The sequence below is a fragment of the Mauremys reevesii genome, linkage group 3, assembly GCF_016161935.1.
Source record: "Mauremys reevesii isolate NIE-2019 linkage group 3, ASM1616193v1, whole genome shotgun sequence".
Lineage (NCBI taxonomy): Eukaryota > Metazoa > Chordata > Testudines > Geoemydidae > Mauremys > Mauremys reevesii.
The window spans coordinates 154,991,562-155,007,101 of NC_052625.1; the positions used below are offsets into that span (position 1 = coordinate 154,991,562).

Genomic DNA, 15,540 nt, shown 5'->3' on the forward strand with positions numbered 1-15,540 from the left:
CTTGAGCTTGATTTAACTAAGCCTCCAAAGCCCAAAGAGTCAGCATTCCAAATATCTGTTTAGCAAGCAAGTCTTAGGTACGTTTGCTTGTGACTGACTTAACCTTTGGCTTCTGTGTAAACACTTGGTGCCATCTGGATGAGTATTTTATAACTCCCAAAAGGGATAGGTCCACAGGAACGTACAGACGGACACTCATTTTCCTGGGGAACTAAAAGCAGCAGATCAAGTGTCAAGAGGAATAGTTTTCATATACTTTACAAGAGAGATCGCTGCACTACCTTCCTTCACCTGTCACTCTTCTGACATGACATGCCCAGGCTTAAACTGTGGATGCCAGAGAGGAAGAGAGGAGCTTAGCCAACTGACATTTCAGAGACCAGTCTGTCTCGTCCGAAGCCTAAATTCTGTATTTTGACAAAACTGTGCAGTATAACACTGTGACCCCTGCTTTTTATTCCCTGGAGGGTCTCTAGAGATGTATTAATTTTTAGGACTTGAAAACAAAATAATATATTCATGTATAAGCCAGCTTCAGTAAATTACATAATGTTAAGGGTGTAAAAATATAACTACAGTGAGAAGATTCAAAGTTCATTCCTAACTTACACTATTATAAATTTTAAAAAGTGTTTAAAAAGGAATAATGATGAACCTTTAATACTTGTATAGTACTTTAGAAAGGTAAAGCACTATACAAACTACACACCGTGGCAGAAATGAAGTAGGACTGTGAGCCCTAACTTTGGATTCCCTGCATCAAATCATTACCATAATCAAGGACTCAATGTAAAGGATATTCCACGAGCAGATGTATGAATGACTGACTTCAGGAAAACATAACATCTTGAATTGAAGATCTTTTAAAAAAATGCTTTAAAATGTAGTGATCAGAGCCATTAGAGCTTATTCTGTAATAATGTATGATTCAAATGCATATACTTAAATTCTGCAAGAGCTCCTAGAAACCCTCCCTGAACAAAACTCCTTTTGACTACTCACTTCAACAGAAGTTACATGCATAGATGCTTTAAAATTTATCTTGGTGTCTCCTTCTCAGCTTCGGTTGTATTATATTTCTAATTCAGTTTCTTTTTTTCTAAAAATTGTAAGCATGGTGAAATTACATTAAAAACAGCAAAATATATAACATGTTGTGGAACTTTATACTTACATATTATCTTAGCAACACTCAAACAAACACACTCCTTTAGGGCCTGACCCAAACCCCTAGACTTCAGTGGGCTACAATCAGACCTTTATTTAACAGTATGACACACACATTCCCTCTTGAATTCTTTGCTTCTTCTCTATGCCTAAAGTTTTGTTGTTGGTGGTGGTGGTTTTTGGAGGGCGGTGAAGAGATTTTTATGAAAGGTTTTCAGACTTGTATTATTAACTGGACAGATTCTCCAAACCATTATGATCTCTCAGAGCAATGCATATTTTGACTCATGTCAATATCCAATATAACTGACTAAACATTTTGAGGAGCTTTAGAAGAAGTATTTCCATTGTCAAAATATTTTGGTATGTGTTTCATCTATCTGTTAAGACTTATTGAGTAATTATGTATTTTGGCACACAAACTAAATTCTGATCATGCATTATTTACAAGACATGGCTCTTATGGTTATCTCTGTCATGTATGCATAGTTAAACACTTGTTGAAAAAATGTGGATTTTCCCTCAAAATACAGAGGGCTCCACTATCCCCTGCATCCTAATTCTGCTTAGTGTTGGGGGGTGGGGAGGGAGGGTGGAGAGTCAGGGAGCTACTTACAGCTCTCTGTTTCTATCATGGCATATCCCTGGCATGAATTAGAGCAACACTGGGTTTGCTCTAGCTCATGCTAGGGCTGGGCAGCACAGAATATGGGAGCCTAGGGCCTGCTTTAAATTATACCACTGGTGCCTGGTCTCCAAGAAACCTCATGCAGTGAAGGATGTGCATAGGAAAACAGAGCTCTGCCACACCAGTGTCACTCCCACTCCCTGAGCACTTCCTCTACACTGGGATGGAGAGTGGCTGACATAGGAAATGATCTTCCAGCTTTACACCTGCAAGGAGTTCTCTGTTGAAAGTTAAAGCCAGAATCCAGTCCCTTTGGATCTTGGATCACATGAATAGCACAAAAAAGGCTAGTGCCAAATCTGGTCCAGAATCTCTGTTTGCCTCATAAAATTTCAGATTAAAAAGTGAAGTTTATTTTAGTTATGCCCCCAAATCACCCAAGAACAATTTATTTTATATTTCCGTATCACCAAAATAACCAAACAAACCATTTTCTTAGTAGGAAAAATCAGAAATGGCTCCAAGTAATGCCAAGCTTCGGCCCAAAATACTATTTTGTGATGAGTTTTAACCCCTTGAATTTAACAATGTTTATAACTGAAACACTGACACCTCAGTTTTTGCTACAGCAATCTGAATAGTATTGCTATCAGGCCCAATTCAGTGTTATTTGAACCTCGGGTGTTATCTGACCTACTATTTATTTATGGCAGAATGAGCCATCTTTCATCTGAGGTTATATATTATAAAGTCATGGCTACATAAAAATCATGCAAAATGAAGCATAAGATTTAGAGACTGGACTGGATTTTCCTCTAATCCCTGACCTCATTTGTCTTTTTTTAGAATTTTCCACCCGAAACCCATGACACTTTGCAATGGTAGAGCGACAATTTTCCTGCTGGACTATCTATTCAAGCAGTGTTGTAATCTGTCTTCAAGCTGCTATGGTGATCCAGCCTCACCCTTGCCTCATCTTTCAGTTTACTACTGTACATGGAAATTCTTCAGATGGTATTAGCACTTCATCAGTTTCTGCAGAATTAAAGCTGTTTTACTATGCCTGAATCATTTGGACTGGAACACTTTATAAAGCACCTTCCATCAAAGAACAAATCTCAAAGCGTTAGATGTTTGTTTTATAAATGTGAATGATTTAAGATACAATAAGGTTAAGCCCAAGCAGTTCAAAAGTGGCTTCTGATTTTGAATGTCCAACCTGATACATCTTGGACCTAATTTTCAGAGAAGCTGAGCACTCACAATTCCAGCTGAAGTAAATGGGAGCTGGGGGTGATCAGCACATCTAAAATTTAGGTTCAAGATATCTCTAATTGCTTGATTAGATTTATGGCCTCTTTTTAGCGTGAGAGAGGCACAAAAGGACCATACCTGGGCCATGGAGCACACGGAATATAGATCTCCTTAACTCTCCTTCCTGTGTCTTAAACTCAAAATCATTTTCTCTACTTCTGATCTAATGGTCCCTTCACACCTTAAAATCTAGGAATCTGTATGAAGTGTAAACTACTCCCATTCATCTGCGAGACCATTAACTCTGAACCCTAAGGCTCTCCAAGTTAGAATATCAAATTTGTCAACTATTTCACTGTTAATCATTTTCAGAAAAAAAACATTCATCCTCTCTGTGACAGTGATCAGAGTTTGGGTGTGTGAACAGGGCATTAGTATAGAAGTACCACTTTTTCCCTCCTAACTGAAGCCTATATATAAAATCTTTTTTATGCTGGACAAAGTGCAATGGTCCTCACTTCTTTGTTCTTGCCTTCCAGGCTTCTTCCTTCAAAAATTGTATTTCAGTATGGATGCATAGGCCCCAATTTCTGACACTCTTTCCCACATATCCTGCCTTAAAAATGCCAGAACAATATGAAAAGAGTTCAGCGGTGCTGAGTCAGATTGGATTATATTTATATCAAGTTATTAACTCCATTTTGTATGATGTGTCGAACAGATGTCTAAACTTGCTTGAGAGCAGTTTACCATATTGCACTCCAAATTAAAAGACTGTCACCAAGAGTCATCAAGGTTGCAATCTGGGGCTATCGACTGAGAGACTTTTAGCTACTGGCCCATCCCTATGGACAATGGCAGCTGGCAAGCGGAGCATGAAAAATGGAGAAGGGGTTGGAGAATCCCAGTGGAGCAGATGACAAAGAGACAGACTATATTTAAGAGCAAGGAGCAGCCCATCACCACAGGTAAGAAGGGAATGCAGGAGAGAATAGGCAAGGGGGAATCTGCCCAGCCTGAAATGTTGACAAACCTCACTCACAGAAAGGGTGAGCTCAGTCTAGGGGAGGGTGCCTCTCAGGACTAGTCTGGGCCCTAAAGACTAGTGACTAGACTCTGTCAAGATCCAATTGGCTTAGAAGCACATGGGACCCAGTGACTGAGTCCACTTTCAACTGACTGGTGCCTATACAGAGGGGTAAGAGGCCAGGTTGTACCAGGTGTAACAGGCATCTACTATAATGTAAAGTGTAACTGAATGTTAATGAAGAAAAGCAAATTTTAAAGATTTCAGTGATTCAATTCGAAAAAAAATGCAAAATCCCACCAGCAACATGTAATGCCCAGCCTGCACCCAAGAAATGATCACTGATGATAATGAAATCACCAACTTCAGCCCAGTCTCTATTCTTTCCTTCACAGACAAGATTATTGAATAGCCAGTAGCAAACAAACAAGCAAATCACTGATATTTTAGACCCCAATCAGACTTTGGATCAGTTTACTGAGACACTGCAGGTTGAAAATATGGGAGATTGCCTTATGGGGATGGACACAGGTGACACATCCATGTTAAAGCTACGTGATCCATCATTTGCATGACAGCATCCAACAAGGTGCTGTTCACTTCCAAAATCTTGCAGTTGTGGAAGGACTTCCATTAGGATGCCTCTTCTACTTTGTCTATGGGGAATTAGTAGGGGGTAACGTGTTGGAAAATATTGACCCTTTCCTTCAGCTTATGCTATTTAATGCAAGATTTACTAATGAGGTTACAACCACTCATGTTTTTATCACAAATACGGGGCCTGATTTTGCTTGTATATTCAAGATCTGCTGGACAATAATTAGCCTAGATATCTCCAGGTAGGTGTTCGGTTTGTCATCAGGACATGGGAGGTGGTGTTGGTTGCATCTCCATGACTGCAAGACACCTGGAGGTTTCCTACACCAAAATTGGATCTGATAGACTGTACCTATCTAGTATGAAAATTCCAAGGTGCAGCAGAGATATAGTAGATTTTAGTATATAGATCCCTGCTGCACCTCAGAAGGCCTTGCTGAGCTGAATGAGGTCCTCTCTGCTGTGGAGATGCTGAGAATGAAATCACCCAGAACAATTAATGTCAGTATGGATGATGGCTCTTCTAGGTTAGCTCAGGAGCTCATGAAAACCATGGCACTATCTCAGATGGCTGGCTGACTCAGTGCAAACAGCTGGTCACACTCTGGATCTCATGTTTGGACTGAGAATTAAGGTGGAAAGTATGGAGCTTACACCTTTACCTGTGTTTTCATCATATCATCTACATTATCCTGATCAGTGGAACGTGTGAGTGTGAGTGTAGAGAGATAACAAGAACAAACATGATTATTCCTGGTTGTCTTCACTCAGACAACATCAATACCCTTGCCGTGAGGAGTTTTCATTTTACTTTGGGAGTAATGTTATTTGATTCAGACTGAACTTTCAGTTCCATAGAACAAAAGCCTTTTCTGGAAAGTTTTGGCCAGCATCAGTCAATGCGGTTCTGTAGGTGCTCAGGGAGCTTCAAGCTATCACAATGCAAATTAGATCCATTTTCTTTCTGGCTGATAACATCTAACAGAAAGACATTTGACTTATTAGTGGAGAGGACTGCCAACATTTCCTTTCTGGGGCACAAAATGCCAGCTTCTCTTAAAGAAGCAAGTGTTACATACTTGCTCAAGAAATCACCTCTTGACACTGATTTTGCTAATTATCTCCCTGCCTCAAATCATCTTTTTGGAAGCAGGTTACAAGGAATGTAGTAGCACAGGAACTGTGGCAATACCAGGAGTCCTGAGACTTCCTTGACCCTGACAGAAGTACAGAGACTGCTGTGAGCTTTTTGGTTTACAATCTCATCCTGGGAATGAGGGCTGGTCTACACTACGGGAGGAAATCGATCTAAGATTCGCAACTTCAGCTATGTGAATAACGTAGCTGAAGTCGAAGTATCTTAAATCGAATTACCTACCATCCTCACTGCGCGGGACTGATGTCCGCGGCTCCCCATGTCGACTCCGCTACCGCCGTTCGGGTTGGTGGAGTTCCGGAGTCGAAAGGAGCTCATTCGGGGATCGATATATCGCGTCTAGATGAGACGCGATATATCGATCCCCGAGAAATCGATTGCTACCCGCCGATACGGCGGGTAGTGAAGACGTACCCAGAATGAAAAATCAATTTTCACACTGTTTTTGATATCATTCACTATGCGGTTTTTAACATGGTTGCAGAAACGAAAAGGGATAAATGGAGTTGCTCAAGAGGCTCTTTTCTCTTTGACGAGACTCAGAGGGTATATCAGGTGATTGCACATCTACATTAATGGTGCTCAGGCAATGAATTGCAGGATTTTATTTTTTCTCCCTTCTTGTTCAATGCATATTTCAGCACATTGGGTAAGACAGCAAGCCACTATAGACAGCAGTGCCTCCAATGCGCTAAACATTCAGCCATCAGACAGCAGTAGCCAAAAATATTTTTTATCTTGTACACTTGAAAGAATTTTGCAATCTTTTTGCCTTGCAATGCTAACATTGCTCTGACATCAAAAATTACTAGAACATGTTCTGCATAAAATCACTCAAACGTTCAAACTTTAGGTGGTGCAGAATTATATTACTATTCGTTGTAGTAGGTTTGCAGTGATCACAAGTGCTATTTGCTTCACAGAAGACAGTTAAATGGTGTTTCTTTCAGTGTTTCACAGACTGCAATGCCTTTCAATTAATTTCCATGTGCAATTTAACCTGGTGATTTTAATCTACAAATTCCTGGTTACTTTAAGGAACTTTCAAATATGATGTTGCATTAGCTGATTCATTTGAGCGACAGTGCCCCTGGTTTAAACTGGGAGGTGGGTGCTGGAGGCACAGGATTTTCCAGGAAGCACTATTAACTTTGGAATTTGCTCCCCCCCCTCACTTTGGGTGCCCTCCTAGATGCAACAGAGTGCGGGGAAAGGCTAAGAGGGCAATATGACAGAATAAAATTTTAGACATTTGGACCAACAGTATAGAGTATGGATTTTTATTAATATATTTTATATAGGAACAACCACCAACAATACACAACTCTGTGTGTCTTTCTCCTCTAGCACAGACAATGCTGTCTTCCAGCTTTCATGGAGTCAGAAAGAAATTAGAACCTGGATAAAAAATAACTCACTCAAATTAAATTCAGGTAAGATGGAGATGATGTAAGTAGGAAGAGAAAAGCATTTTGATGAACTGTAAAAAAACTCACCCTCTATCAAGGTCATGTGGCCACCAGTGGTTAAGAAAATGCACAGTCTCAGGGTTCTGTTATACTCATTGCACCTAGACCCAGTATAGTACCAGTTATCCAAAATGCCTTCCTTCATTTTCAACTGACAAGAAGACTTCACCCCCTACTCTTGAAACAGGACTTGGCTATGTGACTTCACGCTTTTGTCATGCCCAGGCCAGACTAATGGAATGCACTGTACCAAGGATTGAAGGCATAGGCCAAGTAGAAATCCACTCAATAATTATACATTCATGAAACACAAATATCAAGTAATGTCCCATCTTCAAAAATGACTAGATGTTTATATAGCTAATAAGGACATTCACAGTGATGTTGGATAGAATAAGAAAATGATGATTAAGGGCATCAGGCAACCACTTGCTGACAGAGTTTAGGAAGAAACTTCTCTTGTAAAGAGACAATTATTCCATGATTTTCCACTAAGAGTTTCTCACAGTTGCCTCTGAAACATATGGTGTCATAAATAAACAGATCAGGGTTAAGGTCTCTTTTACCTGGAAAGGGTTAACAAGCTCAGTAACCTGAGAAACATCTGACCAGAGGACCAATCAAGGGACAGGATAATTTCAAATCTCTGTGGAGGGAAGCCTTTGTCTGTGTTCTTTGTTAGAGTCTCTCTTGGGAGTTAAGAGAGGCCAGTCATGTCTCCAAGTTCTCCTGGAGTAGTTCCTACTATCCAATAGTGAGTATTAATTAGAAAGGCGGATTAGTCTTATAATTTGATTTCTACATTTGCAATTGTGTGTTTGCTATAGAATTTCTTTAATTCTGTACTGTTATTGCTTTTACTGAGAAAGAAAGGAGGGGGGATTCTCTCCAGAGATTGATAAATTTAGACTCTGTGTATTGTTCCATCTGGGTATTACAGAGACAGTTACTTTCTTTTTATTCTTTAATAAATCTTTTCTGTTAAGGACTTGGTTGATCTTTCCTTGGGTGAATTCTCAGGGAAAAGGGAGGAGGGAGGCATCCCTCTGTAGTTGGATCCCGGTATCTCTCCAAGGAAAAGGGAGGGGGGAGAGAAGAAGGGGGGAATGGTTTATTTCTCCTAGGTGTAAGAACTCCATGGATTTGGGGCTCTTGGGATCCCCAAGGATTTTGGGGAAGGACTGTGTCCCAATACACGTACATTATTGGGTGGTGGCAGCTTTTACCAGATCTAAACTAGGATTTAAGTTTAGAAGGATCCATGCAGGTCCCCATCTTGTGAACCCAACAGCTCCAAGTGGGGGTGAGACCTATGACATATGGTATTAGCCACTGCTGCAGAAAGGATACTGAACAAGATGGACCGCTGGTCTAATCCAGTATGGGTACTCCTATGTTCCTAAACACGATAGGCCAAAAAGCTACCTATCAGAGTATCCAGTTATAATGGTAAAGAATTAAAAAGCCAGACTTTTTGAAGGGCTAGAAGAACTTGAGCTTCAGGTCAAAAGCCAAACTAACTAGCAGCTGTTTGGAAATAGATTTTCAGTACGGGCAGATTATTCTATGAAATTTACCTAGCTCAGAAGTAGCCGATACTGGCCATTGCTGAAGAAAGAATGCTGGAGTAAATGGACTATTGTTCTGATCCACTTTATCCAGGCAATTCTTATGTTCCTATGCTCCAGGCTGTGCATTGGCCTGTTCAATTCTGGATCAATTTCAAGGTGCTGGTTCTAATATTTAAATTGTTGCATGGGCTAGGTACTAGCTATTGCAGAGTCCCTCCTCTCCTCTTGCCATAGCAGTTATGAAAGACTGCCCATAAATACCTCCTCGACAGTTTTCAGGGGAAAAGGGGAAATAAAGGTTTTGCAGTCCTCCTGGAAGATTCACAAATACAGGCTTTGGCAGACCAAGTAAAAGAGCAAGTTCAAAACAGGGAACCCCCTAACATAAAACATCCTGCCAGCAACTTTATCTCGTTTTATGTAGAGTGAGTTCCAAACTGAATGTCTTTTCTGATCTCAACTGTGTCCCTTAACTCAGACTTTGAGTGTGATTTTCAGAAAGATGAGGCCCAAGAGCTTCATGCATTTTATGTACATGTAATTGCATACCAACTCTGGTGCAATGATCACTATTATACACCCAAATCCTCCATTTGCACAAGCAAATTTCACAAGCAATTGTTATAGTTGTGTGCACAAAGGCCAGTCTTTAACTTTCTGAAAATCAGGCCTTGTATGTCAAGTATCAATATTTTGAAAATAGAAACACAATATTATATCACAACAGTATACAGCAACAGTATCATAGCCTCAACTAAATAATAAATACTTAATAAATGAGCTAGCTGATAGAATAATCACATTATCTTTAGACAGCAAATTTCATTTGCATTCTAAGCTCTTACTGAAAATCAGCAGTTTAGTTCTTTCACTGGTAACATGCATGTTACGAGCCAGCAGGTTAAAAAAGGACATTCTCATTGAAGTTGTGTGGGAAATACCTTCAGGATGTTTTGAATATTGCTATTTTCTTTTTTATATTTATACATTTCCATTTACCTATTCAGTGCCAACTAAAAAGTGAGAGCCCCATCTTATAATGAATTACCTACTGATAAATATGACATTTAGAAAATACACAGACATCTGGAAAGAAGGATGTGGCTTTTTTTTTAAAACAGGAAAGAGGTTTGGATGGCAAATAAACAAAAAAAGCCCCACTTCTTGAGTGTTTTCCTTCCCCCCACTGCTTTTTACTGTTTGTTCCTTTGTTTTCCAGAGTACGTACCTGTAAAGCAGCTTGTCCTGGAGGCCCTTCATCTCCCTAGGAGAATCAGGGGGAGAAGGGAGTCAGCAGTTCATTCAGTTACACATTTTTTTACTTTTAAGCATAGTTAGAGGATATCAGAAACATAAATAAGTTTGATACCATATTGATCAGCAACATGCTCTCACTTCACAAAAGCTTATGTAAAATATAAAATAGCTTTACTAGACCTGAAGAAGAGCTCTGTATAGCTTGAAAGCTTGTCTCTGTCTCCAACAGATGTTGGTCCACTAAAAGATATTACCTCACCCACCTTGTCTATGTAAAATGTTATTTCTGTAGTGCCATATATGTGCATGATATTTTACAGCTATACAAAAAGACAAGCCTCTGACCCAAAGAGGTACAATTTCAGAAACCAATCCTGTGGATACTTTGCACAAGATTAATTTAATGCACACCACTTAGCCCACTGAACTCAATGAGACTGCTCATATATGTAAAGTCACTCGTGCGTGTAGTGTTTGCAGAGTTAGATTCTCAGGGCCTGAGTATACCCTGAGGTTCATGCCCTAAGCTAGAGAAAGGACAGCAAGGGATGACATAAAAAATGCGGACAGGAGCTAGGGGAAAATTGAGGAATATATTAAATACTACATAAAAATATATCTCACAATCATTAATGTACAGATCTTGTTGGTTCCTTTATTAAGATAATTTGTATTGTATATTTAGAATTATAAAATACATTGATATCTCGTATTTAACATTTGAGAGATCAAGAGAAGACAAGAGGATGTGTGCTCTTGACTGGAAGTTAGCAATGGAAGATAGTCACAAATCATGGTTATGTTTATGAAGATGAAAAGTATGGGGTATAAGAATTCATATTCTTGGTAACAATATATATATGGAAATTAATATTTCTGTATACAGAACTGGCATTGAATAGTGTAAATAAATAAATTAGCCCTGAGGCTACACATTGAACAATGTGGATAAAATCAATGATTGAGTAACTGCTCATTCAGTGGGCACCTTCTATCCTGCACACTGAGGCAGGGGTCCTGAGGAAAAAAACAGTATGTGATCATGTAACTAAATACTGTATCATAATACACACAAGGGGGCCCAACTGAATTTGCACAGGCAAACTTAATTCTATTATTTCCTAATTTTTGAGTGCTCATCTTTGCAACCATAATGCTTTTAACAGTTTTCTGTGTAATATGTCTCCCTCTGTGTGTATTTGTATATATATAGATTAATGGCTAAATATTAATGAATTTACACACACACAAATACCTTTTCTCCCTTAGGACCAGCCAGACCAGGATCACCAGGATCACCTTTTAAGCCCTGTACAAATAAAAAAAAATGCATATAATGTATATTAATTTTAGTCCACAAAAGGTCTTGGGCAACATTCTCTGTTTGTGTGAATTAGCATCTGCTAATCAAATCACTGTTAAATCACTAATATTATTAGTATTGAAATAAAGTAAATATTTATTTTGATTTGTTCAAAAACCAAGAGACACCTACTAGAAGTTTTAGGTGCCCTCAACAGATATTTAAATATACAGGGCCAAATTATCTAGACAGCTGTGCTTCATTTGCTCAAGTGATGCAAAGGGAGTGGGGACGTCCTCTAGGGCTGGTCTACACTGTGAGGTTAGGTCGAATTTAGCTGCATTACGTCGATTTTATAAGCAATGAAGCTACACAACCAACCCCATTCTGTCGACCTAAAGGGCTCTTAAAATTGACTGCTGTACTCCTCCCTGACGAGGGGAACAGTGCTAAAATTGACCTTCTTGGGTCAAATTTGGAGTAATGCAGACGCAGCATTGTGCAAGTCAGTGGTATTGGCCTCCGGGAGCTATCCCAGCGTGCTCCAATGTGACCACTCTGGACAGCACTTTCAACTCCGATGCACTAGCCAGGTACACAGGAAAAGGCCTGGGAACTTTTGAATTTCATTTCCTGTTTGGTCAGCATGGTGAGCTCAGCAGCAAAGGTGCCCGTGGAGTCCCAGAATCGCAAACGAGCTCCAGCATGGAGTGAACGGGAGACACTGGATCTGATTGTTGTATGGGGAGAAGAATCTGTGCATGCAGAACTCTGATCAAAAAGAAGAAATACTAATATATATGCAAAAATCGCACCGGGCATGGTGGAGAGAGGCTACACCAGGGACACCCAGCAGTGCCACTTTAAAGTTAAGGAGCTCAGGCAAGCCTACTACAAGACAAAGGAGGCAAATGGTAGTTGCGGGTCAGACCCCCATATATGCTGCTTCTATGATCAGCTGCATGCCATTCTAGGGGGGGACCCTACCAGTACCCCACCGCTGTCCGTGGACACCTGCAAGGGGGGAGTCTCACGCAACACAGAAGAGGATTTTGTGGATGAGGAAGAAGAGGAGGAGGAGGAGGAGAATGTTCTCCCAGGCAGCCAGGACCTTTTCATCAGCCTGGAGCCAATACCCTCCCAAGGTGGGTTCCCGGACCCTGAAGGCAGAGAAGGCACCTCTGGTGAGTGCACATTTGTAACTAAACTACAGGGGTTTAAAGCAATTGTGTTTAATGTTTGATTTGCCCTGAAGAATTGGGATGCATTCACGGCCAGTACAGCTACTGGAAAAATCTGTTAACGTGTCTGGGGATGGAGCGGGAATCCTCCAGGGACAGCTCCATGAAGCTCTGAGGAACTCTGAAAGCCTTTGCAGAAGGTTTCTGGGGAGGGCTGCCTTATTTCATCCTCCACGGTAGGACACTTTACCATGCCAAGCCAGTAGCAAGTAGTCTGGAATCATTGCAGCACAAAGCATGGCAGTGAATGGTCCTGGGTTTGGGTCGCATTCATACAACATTCGGTCTTTATCTTTCTGTGTCAGCCTCAGGAGAGTGATATCATTCATGGTCACCTGGTTGAAATAGGGGAAGTTTTGTAAGGGAACATTAATCCCCTCTGTTTGCTGATCCCCAACACATTAGACCCCGGGCATGCTTGGCTGTTTGCACTTGGCTAAAAGGGATCATCCTGGAGAATAGCCACGCAGTGTGGGGAGGGGTATACTGTACATCCACCAAAAAAAATGCAGCCCCTCCTTCTAAATGGGAAACCCAATGGCAAATCCCATTGCTTGCTATGGGAAAGGAGGGTGCTGCAGTTTGAAACCTTCCCACGTGTTATGAAGGCAAAAGAAGCCAACCCCACGTACCCTTTGGCTTACCATGGCTCCAGGGAAACTGAATTCTGTTGCCCAGCTGTGTTTGATGTGTCACCATACTGGCAGGCGCTCTATATAAAAGGCAAAATGCGACCTTGTACCTAAAGCACATGCTGTCTGCTGTGAATTGCTTGATTCTCTGTGAAAGAGTCTCCCTTTTGTTCTCAGAAATGTATCTTATTAAATTTTACTCTCCCTTTTTATCCCCCCTGCAGGTGCAAATTTTACTCTCCCTTTTTATCCCCCCTGCAGGTGCTCCCCATATCAACTCTGTCCCTGAGGTTATCGCAGATTAGAAGGCGAAAAAAAACATACTCGCGATGACGTTTTCCGAGCTCATGAAGTCCTTCTGCACTAATAGGGCACAGTTGAATGCATGGAGGCATTCGGTGGCAGAGGGCAGGAAAGCATTCAGTGAGCATGATCAGAACATGCAGAAGGAGATGCTGAGGCTAATGGGGGAGCAAACGGACATGATCAGGCCTCTGGTGGAGCTGCAGGAAAGGCAACTAGAGCACAGACCCCTGCTGCATCCATTGTATAACTGCCTTTCCTCCTTGCCAAGTTCCATATCCTCCTCTCCCAGACTCCCAAGAACATGAGGGGGCACCTCCGGGCACCCAGCCACTCCACTCCAGAGGATGGCCCAAGCAACAGAAGGATGCCATTCAAAGTGTTTTGATTTGTAGTGTGGCTACAATAAGCAATGTGGCCTTGTCCTTTCCTCCTCCCCCACCCCACCCAGGCTACCTTGTCAATGATCTCAATTTTTTTTAAAATAAATAAAGAATGCATGTATTCAAAACAATAGGGACTTTATTTCCTTAGCCAGCTGTGGTCAAAGGGGGGAGGGGGATTGGCTTACAGGGAAGTAAATTCAACAAAGGAGGTGGTTTTGCATCAAGGAGAAACACACACAACTGTCACATCGTAGCCTTGCCAGTCATGAAACTGTTTTTCAAAGCCTCTCTGATGTGCAGCACACCTAGCTGTGCTCTTCTAATCGCCCTGGTGTCTGGCTGTTCAAAATTGGCTGCCAGGTGATTTGCCTCAACCTCCTACCCCACCATAAACGTCTCCCCGTTACTCTCACAGATATTATGGAGCACACAGCAAGCAGCAATAACAATGGGAATATTGGTTGCTCTAAGGTCTAACCTAGTCAAGCAAACAGCGCCAGCAGGCTTTTAAACGTCTAAAGGCACATTCTACCACCATTCAGTATTTGCTCAGCCTATAGTTGAGCTGCTCCTTACTACTGTCCAGGCATGTGTACAACTTCATGAGCCCTGGGAGCAAGGGGTAGGCTGGGTCCCCAAGGATAACTATTGGCATTTCAACATCCCCAACGGTAATTTTCTGGTCTGGGAAGAAAGTCGCTTCTTGCAGCTTTTTGAACAGTTCCTAAAGATGCAAGCATCATACACCTTTCCCGAACATCCCACACTGATGTCGGTGAAACATCCCTTGTGATCCACCAGTGCTTGCAGCACCATTGAGAAGTACCCCTTGTGGTTTATGTACTTGTTGGCACCAGTCTATCGTCTCACCACAGTTAGGGAACCCCACTGCAGCAAAGCCATCCACTATGACCTGCACATTTCCCAGAGTCACTACTCCTGTTAGCAGAAGGTCACTGATTGCCTTGGCTACTTGGATCACAGCAGCCCTCATGGTAGATTTGCCCACTCCAAATTGATTCCCAACTGACCGGTAGCTGTCTGGCGTTGCAAGCTTCCACAGGGCTATCACCACTCGCTTCTCAACTGTCAGGGCAGGTCTCATCTTGGTATTCCTGCGCTTCAGGGCGGGGGAAAGCAACCCACAAAGTTCCATGAAAGTGGCCTTATGCATGCGAAAGTTTTGCAACCACTGGGAATTATCCCATACCTGCAACACTATGTGGTCCCACCAGTCTGTACTTGTTTGTCGGACCCAGAATTGGCATTCCACTGTATCAACCTACCCCACTGCTGCTATGATGTCCCAATTGCCACATTCCATGCTTTCAGGAACATCTGTGTCCATGTCCTCCTCACAATCATCCTCGTGCTGGCGGCTCCTAGCCAGGTTATGCACATACTGCGGGATAATGCGCGAGAGTTTACTATGCTCACAACAGCAGTGCTGAGCTGAGCGGGCTCCATGCTTGCTGTGCTATGGCATCTGCGCGGGTAACCCAGGAAAAAAGAAGGAAATGATTGTTTGCCGCTGCTTTCAAGGAGGGAG

General features: G+C 41.7%; 1 protein-coding gene across 1 annotated transcript in view; it reads right to left on the minus strand.

Moving 5' to 3' along the window:
- The window catches only part of COL19A1 (collagen type XIX alpha 1 chain), a 332,172-nt gene that overhangs the window by 156,480 nt on the left and 160,152 nt on the right, over nucleotides 1-15,540 (minus strand). The window contains exons 14-15 of the mRNA XM_039532738.1: nucleotides 11,382-11,435; nucleotides 10,098-10,133 (exon numbers count right to left, since the gene is read on the minus strand). Coding sequence (XP_039388672.1) covers nucleotides 10,098-10,133; nucleotides 11,382-11,435 — 90 coding nt within the window. The remainder of the gene's footprint in view (nucleotides 1-10,097; nucleotides 10,134-11,381; nucleotides 11,436-15,540) is intronic.